Source organism: Dendrobates tinctorius, unplaced genomic scaffold (assembly GCF_039654945.1).
Source record: "Dendrobates tinctorius isolate UK_male_01 unplaced genomic scaffold, ASM3965494v1 ptg000030l, whole genome shotgun sequence".
NCBI classification, from domain to species: Eukaryota; Metazoa; Chordata; class Amphibia; order Anura; family Dendrobatidae; genus Dendrobates; species Dendrobates tinctorius.
In genome coordinates this window covers 39,571,275-39,596,607 of record NW_027361698.1, presented here as the reverse complement: position 1 = coordinate 39,596,607, position 25,333 = coordinate 39,571,275, and the positions used below count along the sequence as shown (strand labels likewise).

The following is a 25,333-nucleotide window of genomic DNA, read 5'->3' as shown; positions in this document are numbered from 1 at the left end:
GACCGGTGGAGACAAACTGCACCGATGATTGAGGGAAAGCAGCCTTCGGTCCCATGCTGACAAGAGCGCATGTTGAAGCGGACGGAGATGGAACTGGGCAAACGGGATTGCCTCCATCGCCGCCACCATTCTGCCCAACACACTCATGCCGTACCGGATGGATCTGGAGCCCGGCTGAAGAAGGTTCCGTACCCCCTGTTTGATCCTTTGCGCCTTGTCCTGAGGGAGGATCACCAGCCCCTGGGAGGTGTCAAAAACCATGCCTAGAAATACGATTCTCTGAGCCGGAACCAAGGACGACTTGTTCCGATTGATCAGCCAACCTAGGCGGGCCAGGGTATCCAGAGTGATACCGACATTCTCCTGGCACGCCTGAAACGACGGCCCCTTTACCAAAAGGTCGTCCAGGTAGGGTAGTACCGTTATGCCCCGAGCATGCAGGATGGCCATAACCACCGCCATTATCTTTGTAAAGACTCTGGGGGCAGTGGCCAGACCGAAGGGCAGAGCAACAAATTGGAAATGTCGCCCTCCGATCGCAAAACGCAGGAACCTCTGGTGTGGAGGAAAAATCGGGATGTGTAGATATGCATCCTGCACATCGATCGAGGCCAGGAATTCCCCGGGATCCATGGCTGAAATGACCGAACGGAGGGATTCCATCCGGAATCGCCTGACCCTGATAAATTTGTTCAGGATCTTTAAATCCAGTACTGGCCTTACTGTCCCGTCCTTTTTGGGGACTGAAAACAGGTTGGAGTAAAAACCTTGCGTCTCTTCGCTTTTCGGCACTGGGACAATGACCCCGTTGCGCTGTAGCGTCATTATAGCCTGCAACAGACCTTCCGCCTGCGATTCTGTTCCGGAGAGCCGGGAACGGAAGAAACGCCGTGGCGGAAGTCCGACAAACTCTATCTTGTACCCGGACGATATCAGTTCTGCCACCCAAGCGTCGCGTGCCACTGCGACCCAAACGTGGCTGAACCTTAGTAGGCGTCCGCCCACTCTGTCGTCCGTAGGTACGAAGTGCCTCGAGTCATTTTGCTGGACTCCCCAGAGGGCCCGGCCGACGGAGAACGAGCTCTCTTACCCTGAGCTTGACTGGTGCTGGAGCGGCCCCTAACGGACGAAGGGTCCTGAGACGTAGACGAGCTGTCTTCCGCTGGCAGACCACCATCCTTGACCCTGCCCGGGCCCCGAAGGGACTCAATTGCCTTCGTAAGGGACATCATAGAATGCGATAAAGACACTGCCCATTCTGGGGGGTCCTGACCCCTGGGCTCTGCAACAATGGGGGGCTCCTGGGCTCGCTCCGACTCACAGGCTTCGCAAAATTTACCCGGCTGCGCCTTAGGCAGCCTGACCCCACAGGAAACGCAAACAGCGTATAGGAAAGAGTGAGCTTTCCCTTTGCCAGACATATTGCAGGGTAGGGTAGGAGGAGGGTAACCCCTTCCTTGACAACCAGTGCGGCACTCGAAACGGGGTTGCACTCACCCACCGGTAACGTCCCACCTCTTCCCGGGGTGCTCTGGACGCAGCGAAAACCCTGAGACGTGGACGAGCTGCTTCACGTGCCGTTACTCGCCGGGGGCACTGCGGTGCACTCTGGAGAGAGGCGGCGGGGCTTCCGACCGCACTCCAGCGAGGAAATGCGAGGAGGGGGAGGGGGGCGGGAGCCTCCGGTCACTGTGCGCGCCCGCCCCATACAGCGGGGACCGCGGCCGCCGGCGGAGCTTCAGCCGTACTCCGGCGGGGACCTGCGAGGAGGGGGAGGAGGAGGGGGCGCGCGCTCCCCGGTCACTGCGCGCCCGCCGCGCCCCCCGGGCTGCCGGAAGTCAGTGGGCGGGGCTTCCGGCTACCACCGGAAGGGGCGGGCATGCCTCGCGCGGCCTTGCGGATCTCCCCATACCGCGGGGACCGCGGCCGCCGGCGGGACTTCTGGCCGCACTCCGCCTGTGGCACTACTCGCACCGGGTTCCACCGGGGAGAGAGTCGGGCCCCGTAAGAAAAAGTAACCCCGTCGGGCGGGGGAACAGACAGCCCCGCGGCGCATTCTGGGGGGTCCCGTTCCGGGGGATGACCCTACAAAAAAAGGTGAGCCTGGCCGCCGGGGGGGCTCTCTTGGGGTGCTCTCAACCCCATCCCTGGGCGGGGAGGGGGAGGCTACTGGGGGTGGATGCTTCGATCCCCTGGCTTACCTGCGCCTCCAACTGCACCCCTGGTGTCACTACCTAGGGGTGGAAGGGGCAACCTGAAATCCCGCGTTGCAGGAGAGGAACAAAACGTGGAGTCCGTTGGGGATCGCCCATCGCTCACACGTGCTCGCCCGTTGTAGTTCATGGGGAAATCGAATCCTCTTATCAGGATGCGTTGCCCCTCTTTACAAAATAAAAAAGAAAAATGGTTGTCTGGGGAAAAGTCCCAGATGTGTCCCTCGGTGCGGGAGAGAAAACACGAGGAGGACTACTCACACGTGGTCGCCCGTTGATGATTTGGGGAGATCGGACCCTCTCTATAGGATCCGTCGCCCCTGTCTTATCTTCAAAGAAAGGAAAAAAAAAAAAAAAAAAACCTAGTCTGGAGCTCCAGACTGCGTGTGCCTCCATCAGACACTAAGCAAAAAACTGAGTTACGCCCGGTCTGGGGGCGAGGGTGTATGCGGCGGAGGAGGAGCTAACTCTTTTTTTGTATACTTAGTGTCAGCCTCCAGACGGCAGAAGCACACACCCACAGTCTCTGTGTCCCCCAATGAGACGAAGGAGAAAACCCTGCAGGAAAGGGTTCAGAGGGAGTGCTTAGTGAGTCTCAGGTGTGTCACGGCCTGAGTGAGTTGGTGCTTGTTGCTGTGTAGAGCAGTTGGTGTGCAGAGCACAGGACAGAGCGGAGCCAATAGGCCTGGAACCCACAGCATACACAGTGGTGCTGCCGTCCACGGTGACTGGGCTCGGAGGTGGATGTCCTGTGCCCGGATGTGAACCGGAGGTGGATATCCTGTGCCCAAATAAGGGACTAGCATGTTTAACGGCTGCAAACAGGTGGATAAGGTGCCCGGCTGCAACCCGGAGGATATCCAGGACTGTGTACGGCTGTGAGTAGAGACTGTGATACAGCGGTGCAGGGCACCAACAGGAACTAGTCAGAGGAGGACTAACGTGTGTAGTGAATGCAATCTGAAGGATGCTGTGTACTATGAAATGCAATCAACTGGTGTGAACTGAACACTAATAATATGCACTGAAGTTACATGCATTTGTTTGGATTGGAACCTTTTCTGTGTAAAGATAACACATTAAAGAGACTTTTGTGTTTGAACTTTGTGGGTCACTGCCTCTTCACTGCGTACGGTGCTACCGCTGCCTTACACTGCTCTCAGATAAGGTATCAAAAATCTGAAAATACATCCCCTGTAAAGGGCCTCTCACACTAAGCGATATCGCTAGCAATATCGCTATAACGTCACTGGTTTTTGTGCCGTTATAGCGATATTGCTAGCGATATCGCTATGTCTGATACTTACCTCCGACCGACTCCCCGCTGGTTATCACTGATCGAGCGAGAAAGTCCTGGGCCGTTTCTCGTCGTCAGCTTCCTGCTGGGCTTCCTGTGGCGCCGACGAGCGCCCACTCTGTCGTCCGTAGGTACGAAGTGCCTCGAGTCATTTTGCTGGACTCCCCAGAGGGCCCGGCCGACGGAGAACGAGCTCTCTTACCCTGAGCTTGACTGGTGCTGGAGCGGCCCCTAACGGACGAAGGGTCCTGAGACGTAGACGAGCTGTCTTCCGCTGGCAGACCACCATCCTTGACCCTGCCCGGGCCCCGAAGGGACTCAATTGCCTTCGTAAGGGACATCATAGAATGCGATAAAGACACTGCCCATTCTGGGGGGTCCTGACCCCTGGGCTCTGCAACAATGGGGGGCTCCTGGGCTCGCTCCGACTCACAGGCTTCGCAAAATTTACCCGGCTGCGCCTTAGGCAGCCTGACCCCACAGGAAACGCAAACAGCGTATAGGAAAGAGTGAGCTTTCCCTTTGCCAGACATATTGCAGGGTAGGGTAGGAGGAGGGTAACCCCTTCCTTGACAACCAGTGCGGCACTCGAAACGGGGTTGCACTCACCCACCGGTAACGTCCCACCTCTTCCCGGGGTGCTCTGGACGCAGCGAAAACCCTGAGACGTGGACGAGCTGCTTCACGTGCCGTTACTCGCCGGGGGCACTGCGGTGCACTCTGGAGAGAGGCGGCGGGGCTTCCGACCGCACTCCAGCGAGGAAATGCGAGGAGGGGGAGGGGGGCGGGAGCCTCCGGTCACTGTGCGCGCCCGCCCCATACAGCGGGGACCGCGGCCGCCGGCGGAGCTTCAGCCGTACTCCGGCGGGGACCTGCGAGGAGGGGGAGGAGGAGGGGGCGCGCGCTCCCCGGTCACTGCGCGCCCGCCGCGCCCCCCGGGCTGCCGGAAGTCAGTGGGCGGGGCTTCCGGCTACCACCGGAAGGGGCGGGCATGCCTCGCGCGGCCTTGCGGATCTCCCCATACCGCGGGGACCGCGGCCGCCGGCGGGACTTCTGGCCGCACTCCGCCTGTGGCACTACTCGCACCGGGTTCCACCGGGGAGAGAGTCGGGCCCCGTAAGAAAAAGTAACCCCGTCGGGCGGGGGAACAGACAGCCCCGCGGCGCATTCTGGGGGGTCCCGTTCCGGGGGATGACCCTACAAAAAAAGGTGAGCCTGGCCGCCGGGGGGGCTCTCTTGGGGTGCTCTCAACCCCATCCCTGGGCGGGGAGGGGGAGGCTACTGGGGGTGGATGCTTCGATCCCCTGGCTTACCTGCGCCTCCAACTGCACCCCTGGTGTCACTACCTAGGGGTGGAAGGGGCAACCTGAAATCCCGCGTTGCAGGAGAGGAACAAAACGTGGAGTCCGTTGGGGATCGCCCATCGCTCACACGTGCTCGCCCGTTGTAGTTCATGGGGAAATCGAATCCTCTTATCAGGATGCGTTGCCCCTCTTTACAAAATAAAAAAGAAAAATGGTTGTCTGGGGAAAAGTCCCAGATGTGTCCCTCGGTGCGGGAGAGAAAACACGAGGAGGACTACTCACACGTGGTCGCCCGTTGATGATTTGGGGAGATCGGACCCTCTCTATAGGATCCGTCGCCCCTGTCTTATCTTCAAAGAAAGGAAAAAAAAAAAAAAAAAAACCTAGTCTGGAGCTCCAGACTGCGTGTGCCTCCATCAGACACTAAGCAAAAAACTGAGTTACGCCCGGTCTGGGGGCGAGGGTGTATGCGGCGGAGGAGGAGCTAACTCTTTTTTTGTATACTTAGTGTCAGCCTCCAGACGGCAGAAGCACACACCCACAGTCTCTGTGTCCCCCAATGAGACGAAGGAGAAAACCCTGCAGGAAAGGGTTCAGAGGGAGTGCTTAGTGAGTCTCAGGTGTGTCACGGCCTGAGTGAGTTGGTGCTTGTTGCTGTGTAGAGCAGTTGGTGTGCAGAGCACAGGACAGAGCGGAGCCAATAGGCCTGGAACCCACAGCATACACAGTGGTGCTGCCGTCCACGGTGACTGGGCTCGGAGGTGGATGTCCTGTGCCCGGATGTGAACCGGAGGTGGATATCCTGTGCCCAAATAAGGGACTAGCATGTTTAACGGCTGCAAACAGGTGGATAAGGTGCCCGGCTGCAACCCGGAGGATATCCAGGACTGTGTACGGCTGTGAGTAGAGACTGTGATACAGCGGTGCAGGGCACCAACAGGAACTAGTCAGAGGAGGACTAACGTGTGTAGTGAATGCAATCTGAAGGATGCTGTGTACTATGAAATGCAATCAACTGGTGTGAACTGAACACTAATAATATGCACTGAAGTTACATGCATTTGTTTGGATTGGAACCTTTTCTGTGTAAAGATAACACATTAAAGAGACTTTTGTGTTTGAACTTTGTGGGTCACTGCCTCTTCACTGCGTACGGTGCTACCGCTGCCTTACACTGCTCTCAGATAAGGTATCAAAAATCTGAAAATACATCCCCTGTAAAGGGCCTCTCACACTAAGCGATATCGCTAGCAATATCGCTATAACGTCACTGGTTTTTGTGCCGTTATAGCGATATTGCTAGCGATATCGCTATGTCTGATACTTACCTCCGACCGACTCCCCGCTGGTTATCACTGATCGAGCGAGAAAGTCCTGGGCCGTTTCTCGTCGTCAGCTTCCTGCTGGGCTTCCTGTGGCGCCGACGAGCGACGCATGGACGCGGGCGGGAGGACGTCAGGATCGCCGCGTCTGACAGGTAAGTAACGACCCCCGACCCCTGCTATGTCGCTGGTGAGATCTGCCTGTGTGGCAGCTCACTAGAGACCACTTAGCGATGCACCAGCGATCCTGACCGCGTCATATCGCTGATCGGGATCGCTGGTGCATCGCTAAGTGTGACACTACCTTAAGGCTCTTTCACCTGTTGTTTATAGAACAACCTACAGTTTGGAAGGTAATAATACATTTAGAAATAATGAAATTAAAATTCATGCTTATTGGATGAGAGATGTGTATTTCTCATATCTTAACATTTCCAGGATTTTTCTAAACATCATAAGGTTAATATTTAGTTTATTGGATCCAGAACTTACTGCACCAGTTGGACTACAACCAATGTTCAGTGCATTAGGCTTCTTTTTCCTGAATAAAATAATCAGTAATATTACATCATTTAGAAGCTGAGGATTTATTAAATTTATAAACATGCTATTTCCCAAGCTCAAAGATCCATGGAAGTTTATCTGAACTCTGTTGATTCAGCAGATTAAAACTTTATTCTAATTGCATCTTAAGACGTGTTTAAATCCCTAGCAGTCACAGTTTCTTAAATTTAGGAAAAAAATGCATTACTCTTGCTCTGTTTCAACTTACACCATAAACTTTACAATAAAGAATTCTATAAATTTGTCAAGTGGTACTAATTTTATCTTATCTCTAAATATAAATTTTAAATCTAAATATATCTAGAAAAAGAGGTGAAAAAGAGGCTTCATTCAGAACCAGGGCATTTCAGTTGAACAAGGCAAGGCAGAACTGAGGTTTCGTCATGAATGGAACCAAAGATTGGTGAGCAGTCCAGATAAAACAGATCATAAGAGGAGTTAGGACTGGAGGAAAGTGACAAGCAATGTGGAGGTCTACACTACAGGTACCTGGAGTATTATCTGAAGCTTAAAGAAGGAGCATAATCAGGAGTCAGGAGCAAGGAGTCAGGACCAGAACTAGTACTACAAGTATCAGGAGTTGATCCTAAGGGTCAGAGAACAAGGAATATGGAACAAGGACCCGGTGGAACTGCATCAAGAACAGCAGAGTGCTCTAGCTGACACTCAAGCAACATGTACATTGACTCGGGAAATGAACAGGGAGAAGTTGACTTGAGACGGAGTCTACAAAGCCATAAATGGGAAAACTTACTGGGTTTGAAAGGAACTGGTCAGGTTTCTATTCCATATGTAAGTAAAGGCAGAGTAGGTGTGGGTTGTTATTAGCATCCGGATCATGTCTGAGAAGAATATGGTCACATTGTATCCCCTTCCATTGCAGTCATTGGGGCAGGGTGCAGAACTGAAAAGTCAAAGCTGTTCTTCACTCATGTCTACTGTTTCGTCGACTTATGTCTCGTTCAACCTGTGCAGGAGCTGAAATGGACATCAATTGGCAAAACAGTGGGCATGAAGGGAGAATCAGATGACTGGAACAGAGTGGGGCGTAGTGCGATTATACTGCTTGTTATCTGCTTTCACCACTGAGTGATACCTATTCCACTAACACTGCCCCTAGTGGCCTCTGCCTATTCTTAGATAGGTAATTCTTACCTGAAATGTTCCCTTAAAATAGGAGCTCTTGATAATCTCTCCAAAAGCAATCAATTGTATTGCATGGCTACAAACTTAGAACTTCTGCTATGCTAAAAAAGGTTATGGCTGTACAAAAGAATCAACATGACACATGGAAGCTTCAATAGGCAACTGGGATAAAATGAGATCTTGCCAGTGAAATAAGTGAGCAGCAGTGGAGAAACCATCAAGATGGAGAAAGAGGGCACGGGAGTGAGGAGTGGAGCGTAACCTAGCTTACAATAACCATCTTCAATGGAAACCAAGCAAAGCTAATGTACCCTATTTTATCTAATATCTAAAGTTTTAATGCCCCAGCCAACCATGCTGCTATTAAGGACCGCTTACGTTTGTCAAGAAAAGAAAAGACATTTGCGTTTACAAAACATGATTAAGAAATTAAGGCATCATAAATATCTGGTATGATGGACCATTAATATTTCTGAGCGAATACTCATAGATGCTAAGATATGCTGAACCGCTGAAGATCTATGTGGTGAGCCAGCATAATACACTGTGTAACACGCCTGTATAATATATTCATATACGTGGCGCCCTGAGGAGTATAGTGCATGTGATGTAATGCTTGTTGACACATTTCTGTTGGTAATGATAAATGAAATTCAGTACTAAAATATTCATTTTATAGAAAACACAGATGGAAGTCCATATGGACATATTAGCATTTGCCCTTGCAGAATTCCAATGTGTGTGTGTAATATTGCAAACTTCTTGTACTTTGATATTAAACATGAAGTGTAATGTCGTCAAATATGCCATTATTAATATTATTATTTCATCATATTTCATTGAAATTCTGTATAATAAAACGGCTGTTCCTGTCCTCAATTATAAAAATTATTTTTCAGCGTCATAAACCATACCCTCCACATCTATGTTTTTGGCAACTACACATACTGTATATTTCTCTACTGCGTGAATACTTGGCTGTCATCTTGTGCTTTCTTTAATGCCGCTTTTTATTCGTTTTCTACTATAGCAGAGTAACTTCTTACTATAAATGGAAAGGGCTCATTTTCTAGTATTAGTTCTTACACGTCAATCTGTCAATAACTCACTTTCACCTTCTATCCGGCATTGACCTCTGCATACAAAATTCATTTATAGAAACATTTAGGAAAGTGTTTCTCAAACTCCAGTCCTCACTGGCCCCAACAGATCATGTTCTCAGGGTTTCCTAGTATTGCACAGGTTATGGAAGTATCAAGGCATCAGATATTCCCAGATATTCTCTCACCTGTTCAACACTATGGAAATCCTGGATATATGACCTGTGGGGGGCTGTGAGGACTGGAATTTCAGAAACACTGATGTAGGAAATACAGTGATATGCAAAAGTTTGGGCACCCCTGGTCAAAATTACTGTTATTGTGAACAAATGAAAGTCAGACATTGCTTTTCAACAATGCTTCCACAGAATTAAAAAAACAAAAAAAAAAACAACTCATGAAATGGGTCTTTGGAGCGGCCTGTGGACAGGTCTCTTCTTGGTTTATCTGGTCTAGATCACCAAAATAAGACTCTGCCTACAGTCACGCGACATAGCATGAGGATCTCATTAACTGAAAACTTCTAATACTGGTTACACAAGTATCATTTTAATCAGTGTAACACTGCCAACCTGACAATGCCTATAGTTTACTTAACAAAATCCTGCTGACAGGTTTGCTTTAATAAATGGTCACAGAATAATAACACTGGTATACAGTGATTTTGGTGCCAACAATGTCTGAATTGTTTTATATTAAGTTTATGGTGCTGATTAAGAATATTAATTTGGTTTTGCTAGACTGGCTCTAGATCTGAGATTTTTAATAGTGAATGCATTTATTACAGTAGAATTCTGGCTCCAAAATGTCTCTTTTCTAGCACTGTAAGCCTACAAAATTGAAATACTATATCATTATATGGGATACTTCATTACCTAAGACAAAAGTCAAAAGACAGACCAAAAGCTATTGCATTTGTTATCACACACAAGTCGCATTGGGGGAGTACATTATTTTCATGGAATAGAACCTATTCAGCTAAAGTAATGGGATTTTTTAATTCAACACCCTCAAAATACCCAAAATTCATTAAAAAACCTTTGGCACCTCAATAATTTTTGTAGATCTGTTTAATAAGGTCCACAATTGGATGTATTAAAAAAATGTTCTTGTGTTAAGATAATCCTATAAATGTGCATCAGCTACAGGGTCGGACTGGCCATCAGGACACCGGAGAATTCTCCGGTGGGTCCCAGGGCCTTGGTGGGCCCCCGAGCAGGTCGTAAAGGGGGTCCGCTGGTTTCAACTGAATGTGTGTCCAAGGAAGCACATACAGTTGAAATATATTACCCCGTTACTGTCGCAATAGGCCGCCATCCTAGCACAGGCCGGAAGCTGACGTGTGTGTAAGGGTATGTTTCCACGGTCCGGAAACATTCAGAATTTGCTGTGGATTGGTCACTGCGTACAGCCGCCTCGTCCAATCCGCAGTGCTTAGATGTTACAGCTTAGTGGAGGGGATTTTATGAAATCCTGTCTCCACTATGCGTGCAGGGCTGCATCCGGCGGCTCAGCATATCCAGACATGCAGCGCGTCTTTCCAGACCGCATATCTATTTCACGGCGCGTACAAAGGGGGGCGGCGCTTTGGGCAGAGCGGGGTTTCCGCTGCATCCAAAGCGCTGCCAGTATGCCCCGTGGAGACGTACCCTTACTGTGTGTGACCGTTGCACGCGGCGCATGACTGTGACGTCGCCGGCATATGATGTCACTGTTATGCGACGTCTGCGATGGGCTCAGTCATGTCAACCACCGATCTCTGCTAGGTCGGTGGCCATCTTAACACGAGTGCGTTAGATCTCCAAAATGAGGACGCCTCGCAGCATCCTGGGAGTACAGGTAGGTAAGAGGGTTTTTTTTCTCTCTCCCCTTTCAGTCTCTGTGGTTGTGGCATTATGCTGGGCCAGGCCAAGGGACCTAGGGGACAGAGTTAAGACTAAGGGACCTTGGGGGTACAGCCAGGGCCAAGGTACCTAAGGGACACAGCCAGTGCCAAGGGACATAGGGGACCAGGATGAGCGGCTTAAACGGAACCTGTCAGGTCCTCCATGCCCTCCAGCTCAGCAGCATTCACTTATGTATGAGTAAATTCCCTGACTAACCAGACCCGTATAATGTTTGTCAGTAAAAATTAGGTTTAAAAAAACCCTTCATATTGTCCCAGTTTCTTATGCAAATAAGAACTATGACTAGTCGATGAGACATTAGTTACCCCTGACTAGTCAGCCCTCTCTCCATGTTATCACGGGGTTCAGAGGCACACTGCACATGATCGGAAGTTCAGGAGATGGCTTCCAGACATGCACAGTACGTGCCTCTGAAGATGGGAAGTATACACCTTGCTGCAGAAACGCAGTGACGCTGCCGAAATGTGTTGCACATGTGTACAAGATTTGCAGGGATGGCGATGACAACGACTTCAAATTATGTTAACACGCCCACAGGGGCGAGATTCACTTTATTACCTGTATGCTGACACTATATACAGAGCTTCTGTGTATAATGTCACTGGTGATCACTGCATTATCTCTAGTGACACCATATACAGAGCTCCTGTGTATAATGTCACACATGATCACTGCATTACCTGTACATGGAAACTATATACAGAGCTCCTGTATATAATGTCACTGCCACTGGTGATCACTGTATTTCCTGTACAATGAAATTATACTGTACACTATACACTTCTGTGTATAATGTCACTGGTGATAATAACAGTGTTGTTAGTATTGTGGTTTTTATTAATAATCATTATTGTAGTATTTGGTCACTGTATGTGAAAATTTGTGGTCTGGTCATGGTGTGCTGATATATCTCCCTTGTATGTGGTATTACTTGGTCACTATGTGGTGGTAATATGTGGTCTGGTCATGTGTGGTGGTATTTGTCCCTGTATGTGGTAATATTTGGTCACTATGTGGTGGTAATATGTGGTCTGGTCATGGTGTAACAGTATTTGTTCCTCGTATGTGGTATTATTTGTTCACTATGTGGTGGTAATATGTGGTCTGGTCACAGTGTGGTGATATTTCTCCTTTGTAGGTGGTATTATTCAGTCACTATGTGGTGGAATATGTAGTTCAATCATGGTGTGGTGGTATTTCTCTCTTCTATGTAGTATTATTATAAATGATTTTAATCAAAGAAGACGTTTAATGCAAACTACCGTAACTGTACATCCCAGTTGTATAGAGTATGCACAGTAGATGTGCAAGAGTCTCTGTTTTACAGTCAATGCTCCACTATAACAGGGATAACAGCTAACAGGGATTTGCTGTAGGGTGGGCTCTTAGGGTCAATTTCTCCTGTGGGCCTCAGACACCCTAGTCCAACCCTGCTCAGTTATATACTGTTATTTGATGTGTCTCATCATGCATAGCTGTTCCAGCTCTTGGTCTGAATCTTAGTCCTTGGTCTGCACATACCATAGCTCCTGGCCAGGTAAGATAGCATAAGTCACATATGATAAGTGAATATGCAGATGAAAAAGCAGGGGATTGCAGCCACTGCTTTCAGAGGCAACACAATTCCCTGCCTGTTTTATCATAGGAGTGAGTGTTTCTGCTATGTGTTTAGCCTTCTGAGCTCAACATAAATCAAGTCAGTGGCTCATGAGCTTATATGTCACTGACTTGATTTTTGATAAGCACACAGGACTGGTGATACAACACAAACACTCACTTCTATGATAAAATACGCAGTGAAATGTATTTCCTCAGTCAGGAAAATGTGTTACCATCGAAAGCAACAGTTGCAAGCCTCTGCTGTTTCATCTGTATACTTACTTATCATTAATATCATATGTTATTTCCCTGGCCAGGGACTGTGGAATGTGGTGACTATGAACTGGAGCAGCTCTTCATGGTTGAACACAGCCAATTCACAGTACTAGCAAAGGCACATTTATAAGATAACCTCAGCACAGGAAAAACATTTTTAAACACATCCCATTGCGGAACTTATTATTCCAAGATCTATTAATTAAAATGTACTTTGTTCATGAACAACTTTTTTCAGTACTGCAAAATTAAAGCTCAATGGCAACAGTGGTTCAGTTTTTATAAAAATTGCTTCTAAGCAGGCCTGGACCGACCAGACCTTGCCCTGATTTCGGCGCCTACATTGTTTAGATTTCTCTATAGAATGTTAGAGTTGTAAAAGACCTCCAGGGTCATCATGTCCAACCCACTGCTCAATGTATGATTCACTAAACCATCTCAGATGGATATCTGTCCAGCCTCTGTTTGAAGATTTCCATTGAAAGAGAACTCACCAACTCTCGTGGCAGTCTGATCTACTCATTAGTCACCCTGACTGTCAAAAAGTAGTTTTTCTAATATCTAATCTGTATCTTCTCCCTTTCAGTTTAATTCCATTGCTTGTAATGTTTCCATGTGCAAATGAGAATAAGGATGATCCCTCTACACTGTGACATCCCTTCAGATATTTGTAGACAGCTATTAAGTCTCTTCTTAGCCTTCTTTTTCGCAAGATAAACATTTCAAGATCCTTTAAATATTCCTCTTTTGACATACTTTGCAGTCAGCTCACCATCCTAGTAGCCCTTGTCTGAACTTGCTCCAGTTTTTCAATGTCTTTTTTAAAATGTGGTGCCCAGTACTGAACACAGTATTCCAGATGAGGCCTCACTATAAGGAGGAGTCGAGGGGGGATAATGACTTCACATGATTTAGACTCTATGCTTCTTTTAATACATTCTAGAGCTGTGTTTGCCTTTTTTGCTGCTGCATCACACTGCTGACTCATGTGCAGTTTGCGATCTATTAGTATGTTCAAGCCTTTTTCACATGTGCTGTTACTTAGTTTTATTTTTCCCATTCTGTAGATGTAATTTTCGGTTTTCTTGCCCAGATATAGAATCTTGCATTTCTCCCTGTTAAATGTCATTCTATTAGTAGCTGCCCATAGTTCAAGCTTATCCAGATCCTTATGCATCCTTTCTCTGTCTTCTCTAGTGTTAGATATCCTTCCTAGCTTTGCATCATCTGCAAATTTGATTAGTTTACCTTCAGTTCCCTTATCTAGATCATTTATAAAAATGTTGAACAACACTGGGGCCAGGACAGAGCCTTGTGGTATCCCACTGAAAACACTCTTCCAATTGGATGTGCAACCATTTATCACCACTCTTGGAGTATGATCTCTGAGGAAGTTATGAATCCACTTAATAATTCCTTGTCAATTCCATACTTAGTCATTTTTTCAATAAGGATAGTATGAGATACTTTATCAAATGATTTGCTGAAGTCAAGATACTGTATACTATATCTACTGCATTTCCTTGATCCAAATTAGATTAGTCTGGCATAACTTGTTTGCTACAATCTCATGCTGAATCTGGTTAATTACTGTTTTCTCATCCAAGTACTTACAGACATATTGTTTAATAATTTGTTCAAAGATCTTTCATGGTATAAAAGTAAGGGTACCGTCACAACATTTAGCGATGCACCAGTGATCCCGACAACGATACGACCTGGTCAGGATAGCTGATGCATCGCTAAATGGTCGCTACTGAGCTGCCAAACAGGCAGATCTCACCAGCGACATAGCAGCGGTTGGCGGTTGTTACTTACCTGTCAGACGCGGCGATGAAGACGTCCTCCTGCCCGCGTCCACGCGTCGCTCGTCGGCGCCAGCAGGAAGCGCCCGTCGAGAAACGGCCCAAGCCGTTCTCGCGCGATCAGCGATAACCAGCGGGGGGAGCCGGTCGGAGGTATCACACATAGCGATATCGCTAGCAATATCGCTACTGCGTCACAAAATCGGTGACGCTTTGACGATATCGCTAGCGATCTCGCTTAGTGTGACGGGCCCTTTAGGCTCACTGGCCTGTAATTTCCTGGCTCCATTTTCTTTCCTTTTTTTTGAAGATAGGACAACATTTGCCCTTCTCCAATCTTCTGGGACTTTTCCTGTTCTCCAGGATTTTCAAAGATTCTGGTTAATGGTTCTGCAATTTCCTCTGCTAACTTTTTCTGTACCGTAGGATGTAATTCATCTGGACCAGGAGATTTAAATTCATTTAAATTAGCTAAGTGTTCCCTTAGAGACAGTGACCTGTAAACTTTTCAATCTGCTATGATGTTTTTGATCTATGATGATGTGTTTTGGGGCTAAAGCTTCATATTTACAGAAGTTTTTTTTTTATTTCTGATTTGTTGAGCTAAGCTCTTTTGTGAGCAGTAATTTCCCACTTAACGTCTATGACTATTGTAAATTTGTCCTTATTGAATATTTTATGCTATATATACTGTTATTGACCACTGACACTTAAAAAAAAATATCTATATTCATAGAAAAAAATATATAAATACCTCATCTGCATCTGTTGCTGTCAACTGCATTATTTTTGATCCATCGCCAATGTTCTCTTCTACAGTTAGGTCAAGAATATCTGTTGGAAATACTGGTGGGTTGTCATTGATATCCTGAAGTGTGATCTCCACCTGCAGAAGAAACCATAATACTTGGTTAGAAAGTGATCTACAAATGGCTGAATGTAATAAGCAAGATCAATATATGAAATATGATTTCACAAGTATAGAAGTCCTACTACTCTTTCCAGATGGCTGATGTCACAGGACAGCAGGACCAGGGATGTTGGATGGTAACACACCCAATCAATTGTTTCCACTGGAGACAAGCTATGCATGCTTGGCCAAAGTTGGCTGACATCTATTTAACGTGTGTGGGAAGCTTAAGAACTAGTATATCAACTTTAATATCTTCTCCCTGGTTCAACATTTCAAGTTTTCTCATGTTTTACTGTGAAGATGACATTGACAATACATGAAATGACTAGTGATTTTGCTGTTTTTACTTTGTAAACCTTTACCCCATTTGTTGGCACAGGATATATTACTTTGGTAGTATGCATCCTGTTCATTTGGATGGTCATATCTCAACACCTCCAGACTATTCATCTAGTAATTGTTTCTATCAGTTATCAGGGTAATGTGGCCTTTTTGGCATTTGGACTTAATCAAGTGTAAATACACTCCAAATTCACAGGCTCAGTGACATGTATCTGCCAAGAGCTGGTTGAAAACAGCTATTCAGTCACTGAAGAATGTAATTGCCATACAGATGAGGGGAAATAAAACACTCTTTGATATGTTTATACATCAAATCCCTTAATGGCAGAATACAAATTTCCCCTTTTCATAGGAAATCACAGACCTTCTCATTTTTTGGAGTTTTAAAAGTAAACAGGCTTATTACTAGAGATGAATCCCAGCCGACTCTGACATCTAAGCAATGTCCCCATTTCTCGTGATGTTTATGTGGTCTTCAAAAGTCTCCACAAGATGCAGGAACAGGCAATTTTCACATTGTTTTTGTAAAGGCAATATTGTTTTACAGGCACTTAGATGGAGCCTTGAAAGACAGACCTATTTGTTTTCAAAAGTGTGAGATGGGTAGATGCCCAACCTCCGATAAGGAAAAATGACATGACTGCTTTATGTCTTCCACTAGAGCAATTTATTCATTTACAACTTGTAATTCTAAGTGGCCACCAACAAAACAAAGGACCACCAGTAAGACACAACTTGGTGGAAATACGTCTAAATCTAGTTGCATTGAACCATTGGTTCTTGTTCTCTGCATGATATTTCACAGCTGAATGGCTAGAGGCATGCTGAAGAAGTATTAGTCTCACATTGAGATAGTTAGACTGTAGATAGATAGATAGATAGATAGATAGATAGATAGATATCCAGGAAAAATTGGAGGCAGCACACCGTTTGTAGTGAAAAAAAGAGCTATTTAATAAGCCCAAAAGGTGACGTTTCGGTCCAAAGAACAGCTTGAGAAAGGTTCCTGTTGTTTGGACCTAAACGTCGCTTTTTGGGCTTATGAAATAGCTCTTTTTTTCATTACAAATGGTGTGCTGCCTCCAATTTTTCTTGGATTTCTACAATTGAGGTTTGGTATTTGCCTGGGGGGCTCTGCACCCGGATTCTTTCCTTCTTTGTGCTGCTCTAATTTTCTTCCTTTTAGATAGCTAGATAGATAGATCCAGAAAGAAAGACAGGTAGAGCAATAGCACCAGCACCGACTAATAGATGGATAGATAAATAGATAGACTGGCATATTGCTAGAGACTTGACAGGAAAAAACAGATAGACAAATAAAAAGACATATAAATAGAGCAATAGAAACAACACCAGACTAATAAACAGATAGATTCTATCAAATAGATGGATGGAAAGATAGGTAGATTGCAAAGTGATAAATAAATAGATAGTTTCAATAGTAAATTAAATTATTCTACAATGTAGATCTCTAGAACTCTTTTTATGTCATCCGATAAGCCCTGGCATGATCAACATTACATAAGGAAGTATGTTACCTATTTTGACGCTTTCATTAATTTCAAAAACACCACTCCAGTTTTTTGTTGTTGTTTTTTCTACGCTGGAGTGGTGATACTAATCTAAATTCCCCGAGCCTAGTATTATACTCACCAGCAGCCATCTTCAGCTCTTCCCAGTGCTACTTAGTCCCTCACCACATCCTGTGACCGTAACTTCTGACTGACTGGAAGTCAAAGGTAATGGTCATGAGATCTAAATGTAAGTATATGAGGGCCTCGTTCTGGCTCTCTTAGTGTTAAATTGAGCAGTGACTTACAGCTCACCCAGCAAATACTGGGGCAATTCGGCAGGTCACAAACTACAGGAGACTAATCGGAGCAGTTCTAATAACAGATGAAGACGGAGACTGGAAAATATAAGACTAAGAACAGGGACCTTACCTTAGTGGCACCACTTCAGTGCTGGAATAAAAAAAACGCTGGAGTGGGGTTTTAAGACATAGGATTTTTGTGTGGAAAATCTGATGAGTATATGCACTGGAACTTGGAGGAAAAAATCACATCCTGACCTTGGGATTTCTTCTGTGGACCTGCAGTTTGAACTGCTTCAGGTCCACATTCTATGGGGCCGATCTGTGTGCGGCTGACCACTTAGGTTTCTGGACAGGAACTATGCACAAACCAATTCAATGACCTATTACAGCAGTTTTCAAACCCAGAAAAGCCCGGTACAGAAAAATTCTGTGCGATCACATTAGATGAATCACAGAGATGAAAACAGTTTTACCTACAATCACTCAAAGACCAATCATAAGCATAATCAATGTGTGAAAATGTGAAAAATATACCTACAATAAGACATTTCTAAGCATCACTGTTATAGTCGTCCCCAATCTGAGGCTCGGGATCCATATGTGCCGTGTATGTGAAGCTGTGGTTGTTGGCAGCCGCATACATTACCGTGTACTGGTGGCACTGGGAATGTCATACCATTGCTGGAACCTGGAAAGGTTGTAAACTATCCCTGGCAGTTTACACCAGAGTAATAGTCATGTCACTCGGATCTATCATTAATAGGTTTTTCCCGTTTTAATACTGAACGTGATGACTTTACGTCATACTTTTTTAAAAAAAAAGTATATGTTGCTCCTGATCTACTAAAGTTTGAGTTCCCCTGACCTGGTGGATAAATGTTAATAGAAGAGAAGACAGTATTGTAGAGTTGTGTTATTTTTTCAAATTTTCCATTAATAATGGTTTCCATCATAGCATGTAAGAACAGGGCAGAAAAGGATCATGAAAGTGAGTTATTTGGGCTCTTCCCATTGTGGTGAAAAGCCTAATATGTATACTCCCCAATATTACGCAGGGCGGAGATGACAGGAGCTTTTATCCAGACACTTATTTAGTGGGGGCTGACAAGTACAAATCTTGAAGGGTCTATGCTGTTCGTCATGCCACTATTCGCACTGTTTCTAGTGCCAAATACTCATTAATATGCCGTGTTTGTTTTCAGAAACTGATCATTGTGACATATAGACAAGGAAAGAATAAAACATTCCTTCTGTGTCCACTAAACATAGCAAATCGCAGCTACACAAACATGTTACATTCCATAGCTAAATCTATTGAGACCACAAGAATTGCAATGGTGACTCCTTTGTCTCCGAATATACTGTATATGCAGCTTTTCTGGTATGGTAATTAAATATATTGTTTCTGGTTGATGGTTCATCCCTTCATTGCCCTGAGACAACAGAGACCTCAATGGACAGGGAAGTCCAAATAACTTGCAGCTAATTAAAGCAGCAGAAATATTCGGCAGCGTTCAGGCTGATTACAAGGAAAGACACTGAGATTAATAGATGCCGAGGAATGCTATCTGGAAGCAGAGCGATTTAAAAAGGGAGACGGTCATATTTCAAACTGAAGGAAACTTGAAATACTACTGACACCGAGCACTCCTTAACTTTCTTTGCAGAAGCATGAATAACACTTAGAAAATCCATCTGATGAGGAATTATGAAAATTGGATAAACACACAAATTAACTTTCACAAATCGCATCAGCTAAGAGGGAATAAAGCGTCGCTGAGGCTGGGGAACATTCACGGAATAGGTCTGCAGAGCATTGTACTTGTATAAAGACTGTAGAATACAGTGCCGAAAACAAGAATGTTGTCATTATTGCTAACATTACCGTATTAGTATAGCTAATTCCATGTCAAAATATATTGCACCACAAAATACACAATGCTGGAGTCAGACGCTCCTTGTTCATGAGCAGTTGTACATCTCTTAACCCCTTAATGACCAAAGCTTTTTCTGGTTTTGCGTTTTCATTTTTCGCTCCCCTTCTTCCCAGAGCCATAACTTTTTTATTTTTCCGTCAATATGGCCATGTGAGGGCTTATTTTTTGGTAGGACAAGTTTTACTTTTCAACGACACCATTGGTTTTACCATGTCGTGTACTCAAAAACGAGAAAAAAAAATTCCAAGTACAGTGAAATTGCAAAAAAAGTGCAATCCCACACTTGTTTTTTGTTTGGCTTTTCTGCTAGGTTCACTAAATACTAAAACTGACCTGCCATTATGATTCTCCAGGTCATTATGAGTTCATAGACACCAAACATAGTTATTTTTTATCTAAGTGGTGAAAAAAAATTCCAAAGTTTGCTAATAAAAAAAAATTGTGCCATTTTCCGAGACCCATAGTGTCTCCATTTTTTGTGATCTTGGGTTGGGTGAGGGCTTATTTTTTGCGCGCCAAGCTGACGTTTTTAATTATACCACTTGTGCAGATACGTTCTTTTGATCGCCCATTATTGCACTTTAATGCAATGTCATGGCAACAAAAAAAACATAATTCTGGCGTTTTGATTTTTTTCTTCCTACGCCATTTAGCGAACAGGTTAAACCTTTTTTTTATTGATAGATCGGGCCATTCTGAATGCGGCGATACGTAATGTGTATATGGGGTGATTACTGCATTGCTATGAACGCACCACAGGGTGGCACTCATAGCAATCTGGCATCAACAACCATAGAGGTCTCAAGGAGTAATCGGGTTGTTATGCCGATGCACCGATGACCCTCAATCACATTACGGGGGTCAGCGGTGCGCATATTTCCAGCCGATGGCCGGAAGCGCGCGTTAAATGCCGCTAGCAACTGACGAAAAGCAGTGAAAAAGTCCTCATATCACAAGGTAAAGTGCAAAGTAGGTTTTTATTGAAAGGTGAAACAAACAGAACATGGCTAAAAAGTGACATTGGTAGGAAAAGAAAGGCCGGGTGACCATGGCAGCTCCAAATAAATAGTCATGAGAAATACATGAACATTGTGAAGTGTCTAACTGTCTAAACATAAATAATGTTTGCCCATGGTCGTGACCATAACTACGAGAAAAAATTCCTACATGAATGATGACAGGCAAAAACATACAATATGGTAATAAAGGAGGCACTTACACAAGAAGGCGCAGCAAGGGAGACCACAGCCGTACCCCAACGCGCGGCGTTTCGGCGATAATGCCTTCCTCAGAGTTTGACAGCAGCATTTAACTAGTTAATAGGTGCGAGTGGATCGCGATTCCACTTGTGCCTATTGCGGGCACATGTCAGCTGTTCAAAACAGCTGACAAGTCCCGGCTTTGATGCAGGCTCACCGTCGGAGCCCTCCTCAAAGCGGGGGAATTGCCATTGGACGTACTATAACGTCTTGAAGAAGCTGCAAAATTAGATGAAGTGGATTGTAGCTCCACGATTCAAGTCAGAGCTCTCTGGCTGTGGATAGGAATTTTGTGAATTTATTAACGCTCTGGGATCCCAGGCTTGCCTTTTTATTTGCCAGGCTGGTGAGACCCCACCTTTGGGTCACATGCCACACAGTTGATGTCTCGTCAAGTCGGCAAATCATATGTCGCACCGGGAAACCCAGAAGCTCATCAAAGTTGCTTAGACAAATATAAAGAACGTCTCAAAATATAGTATATGAGGTCTAATAACACCTCCCACATTAAATAGTTACGGCATTATTTCATGTATACTCATAGGGATTTTTTTACAAGGTGCCAGCTTTGGGCAGTGGCAGTGGATATGTGGCAGGTTCTGCAAGCTCAGATCTAAGAGTAAAAATTGATGGAACCTTTGGATTTCTCTGCATATTCTCCATCACCAGGATGCCTATTTACTATACTGTATGTGTATCTTTGTAATTATTAACACAAGCTTAAAGAGACGGAGTTGAGTAAAACTCTTGAATCTGGAAGACGGCTGCTGTGTGCTGCTTTGCAGAAAGGAGCAAAGAAAACTCTGGCAGAAAACTCTTAACATCTGGATTCTTTTAAAGGGTAGAAATAGTTTTCATGTGTTTCTGCTCTGTGGCCGGCTTCAATTTGTTTTCCAGTTGTGAAGTCCAGAAGGCTAGGTTGTGGGGCTGTCACAGAATTAAGTTAGGAAAACAAGGGGTGTCCCTGTAATGTCATTCACTGACTACCGCGGCCCACTCGGGAGAAATCCGCAGGGAGAATACAATATGAGAAGATCCTTCCAGTCTCTACGAGTGGATGAACTGAAGAACACTTGACTATTCTTATCCATGAGCGGCACAGACATGGCACTGCCAGTTCTCCCACAAATGATTCCCCACATGTGGGAAGCCAAATGTCTAGAGCTGTCTAGAGTAAATCAAGACACTTATGCCTAAGTTCAAACATACAGACTGCTGTCTCCAGTGTTTGCTCCCAAACCAGAAGCCTCAATCTTTAGTGCAATAGAAGTGTTTCAGCAATGGAGGCCACCTGTCAGTTTAACATGAAGCAGCCTCCATGAAAACACTGACTGATGGAAAACTGATGGGGGAGTGCTGGACAAAAAAGGAACCAAGAATAACTCCCATTTCTGCATGCTTGACTTCCAATACACAAGTATTTAGTATTTAATATATGCAGTCTCTGGAAAAGGCATCTCAATAAGAAGCACAATTGTATTGCGCAAAGATGGATTTTACATAAACTAAAAAAATAGAAATTTCTAATGTTATTCCTTACTCACTAAAACGCCAATTTATAAGCACTTTAGTGTATCAGATAACTGCATTCTGAACAATATTAACTTATTAAAGGGAATCTCTCAGTAGGTTTTTCCTACGTAATGTGAGAACAGCATGAGTTAGGGGCTGAGACACTGATTTCGGTGATGTGTCACTTCTTAGGTTGGGTGCTGTTGTTTCAATACAGTAAGTGTTTTATCAGCAGCAGATTAATGCTACAGGACTACAGCTCCTGTGCATCCTGGTCAGACCGTAAAACCAGCACTGATAAGCTACTCACTGTAATTGTACAAAATACACAGAAAGCTGTGGTGTGGGCAGGTTAGCTTTTGAGCTCTGCTTGCATCCAGTAAACTAAGTGATAGATCAGTGGAATCAGGTTCTCTTTCCCTACATTAGGCTGCTTTCATATGAGGTAGTAAAAACCTGATGTCAGATTCCTTTCAGCCAATCCCTCCAAATTCATAAATTCATGGACCACAATCTAGGGCTTAGGGGAAATCAGATTTGTTTGCATTGCTCTGTAGATAATGTAAGCATCAGTTGCAATTTATTTGAGGTTGCTTATAGTGCAATTCCCAAATAAATAAAGGAATACTCCCGGCAAAACTGATACACTGACACTAATGAGTCCTTCCTTACCTTTCCTTTTGGCTCAGTGTATCCAACCTAATGCATGGCTAGATGACTAGCTTGGAAAAAAATATGATTTGTGACACTCTGTCGTGAGATGCTTCTACTATATGTGTCTATATGTAGCCACACAGTGGATGTGATGTTGATTGCAGACTAAACAGAGAAAAGCACCCCACCAGAAGTGGTCTCACATAATATCATTATCAAAGATGGTACTTTGTGTGCTGTTCCTACTGTTTGTCATTTGAATTGCAGCCTGTTAGGAGTTTTGCTAGCATTTAGCCATAATGTATTAAAATTACCGTACATTTTAAAAATCTGCAGTCTTTGATTAAATTTGCACAAAAAAAGGTAAGGAAGAACTCCTAAAACCGGAAGAATAAATCTTTATAATATGTGGCACGATGTAAAAACACAAAGAATCCCTTAGTCTTGAACCACCCCTCAGACCATGTACTAGGGATTATAAGTGTATCTGCTTTGTTCCAAGTATAGTCTGGTCAATCACTGATGATTTGTTAGTTCTATGATTGGGGTCATGGCTCTGGGACCCCAAAATCTCTGTAACAGGTAAGTTATAAGACATTCTTTCAATAAACAGGCTTAAAAGCCATGGCCTGGATCATCCAATGTAAAGGAATAAATTAGAAGTAGGCTATAACGGGTGCAGAAGTGGCAAATTCACCTGAGGCCTGAAAGGGGGTTAAAGTGCTTTCTCTAATATGTAAGTACTCAGTTATTGTAAGAGGTAAGTGGTAGGTGTGGAGCCCTGCTGCAGATTTAGCATTGTGTCCACAAACTTAAAAGAGTATACCCATCCACATGATATACAATATGTTCATAGTAGACAATGGTCTCAACAATAAAATCTGTAGTGAAGCTACCGGCGCTCCTTCATGGTGTCTCCTTCAACATCCATGCAGGGATGCTGGCTTACTCACCACTCCAGCCCCACAGTGTGGTCTCCCGATGTTTCCCTCCTGCTTCCTGGTGTGCGTGCCGCCGGGAACTGCCTAGTACGTGTCTGCACGCTCCCCTGTTCTTACAGTGGCAGCTCGCGCATATAGTATATACCCTTAGAATGTTGCTGAGAGGAATTTAGCATAATGTAGTGCACTTGCAAGATGTCTCCCAGCCAATAGTTTGGCAGTCCTGTATCCAAGGTCCCCTGGTCCTGGTGTGGTAAGTTCTGTATTCGCATTCCTCTGACCCCGGTGTGGCAAGTGCAGTACCCATCAATCATCCCCTGGTTCTGAAGCGACCAGGCCTGAACCTCATCCCCTGGTCCTGGAGCAGCCAGTTCTTGAACCTCGTCCCTTGGTCCCAGAGCAGCCAGGGCCTGAACATTATCCCCTGGTCCATATGCAACCAAACTCTGATCTAGTATCCTAGACCGGTGTAGGGAGGAGGACCCCCGCAGAGTGTCCGGGCCGGAACCAAGGGGACCGTCATCTGGGTTCCTAAGCAAACAGTACCCAGGGAGAAAAGGAGGAGAGTGGACTGCTGAGAGCGACAGGACAGCAAGGGGAGGGGCAAGTATAAAAGGGACAGGGAGCGCGCAGGGGAATCAGTTGGCGAAACGGCAGACAGGAGGCAAGAGACTGTGGGAGTCTGAGAGAGCCAGAGTGACAGACAGTGACGAGAAAGGAGGTCATCGGCAGAGGAGAGACTTACTGCAGCCTGCAGAGAGTGGGCGCCGAACCTACCAACAAGAGACTGTCGCTTCACTCCGATCCGGGGTCTCTTCCTGCCCATGGTGGTCCGCAGCTGTTACCGCTGTGCTTCAGCCTGTCGCGACTGGTCCGTCGCCCGTCGCAGCTGCTGCCGCTCCACTCCAGCCCGCGGCTGCGGCCTGCCCGCTACCGCCCCACATCAGCACGCAGCCGCCTCACTTCAGCCCGCAGCTGCGGCCTCTTTATCATCGGTCGCAGTGGACGTCACCCCGCTGCAGTCGGCAGTTGGGGCCTACTCCTTTGCCTAGGCCCAGGCCGTGCACGTGGCCTGCCAACCGCCACTCCTGGGAACTGCGACATAACCCTGCTTGGAGACTGGAGTCTCATTGAACTCGCTTACGATCAGAACCCCGGTTCTAATACCATGCTATGGAGCTGGACAGAACGGATGCGGGGGCTCTTTCGGATGCACTCGATGACTCCTGACCTGGAAGCCGAAGTAGCTCTCATGGCGTTAGATGGGGAGGCTTGGAATTCAGTAGTGTTGAGGCCCCCGGGACACCGCAACACCTTTGATAAAGTTTTACAGATTGTAGAACAGACCCATGGGGATCCAACTAATGTGGGAGAGTTAAGGACCCGGTTGTTCAGTCGGATGCAGGGAGAGGGGGAGACCATCACC

The 25,333-nt window shown here is 45.6% G+C and overlaps 1 protein-coding gene across 1 annotated transcript in view; it reads right to left on the bottom strand.

Moving 5' to 3' along the window:
• The window catches only part of FAT4 (FAT atypical cadherin 4), a 337,078-nt gene that overhangs the window by 110,222 nt on the left and 201,523 nt on the right, over positions 1–25,333 (bottom strand). Inside the window, exon 2 of the mRNA XM_073572044.1 lies at positions 15,288–15,419. Within this exon, the coding sequence (XP_073428145.1) occupies positions 15,288–15,419 (132 nt within the window). The remainder of the gene's footprint in view (positions 1–15,287; positions 15,420–25,333) is intronic.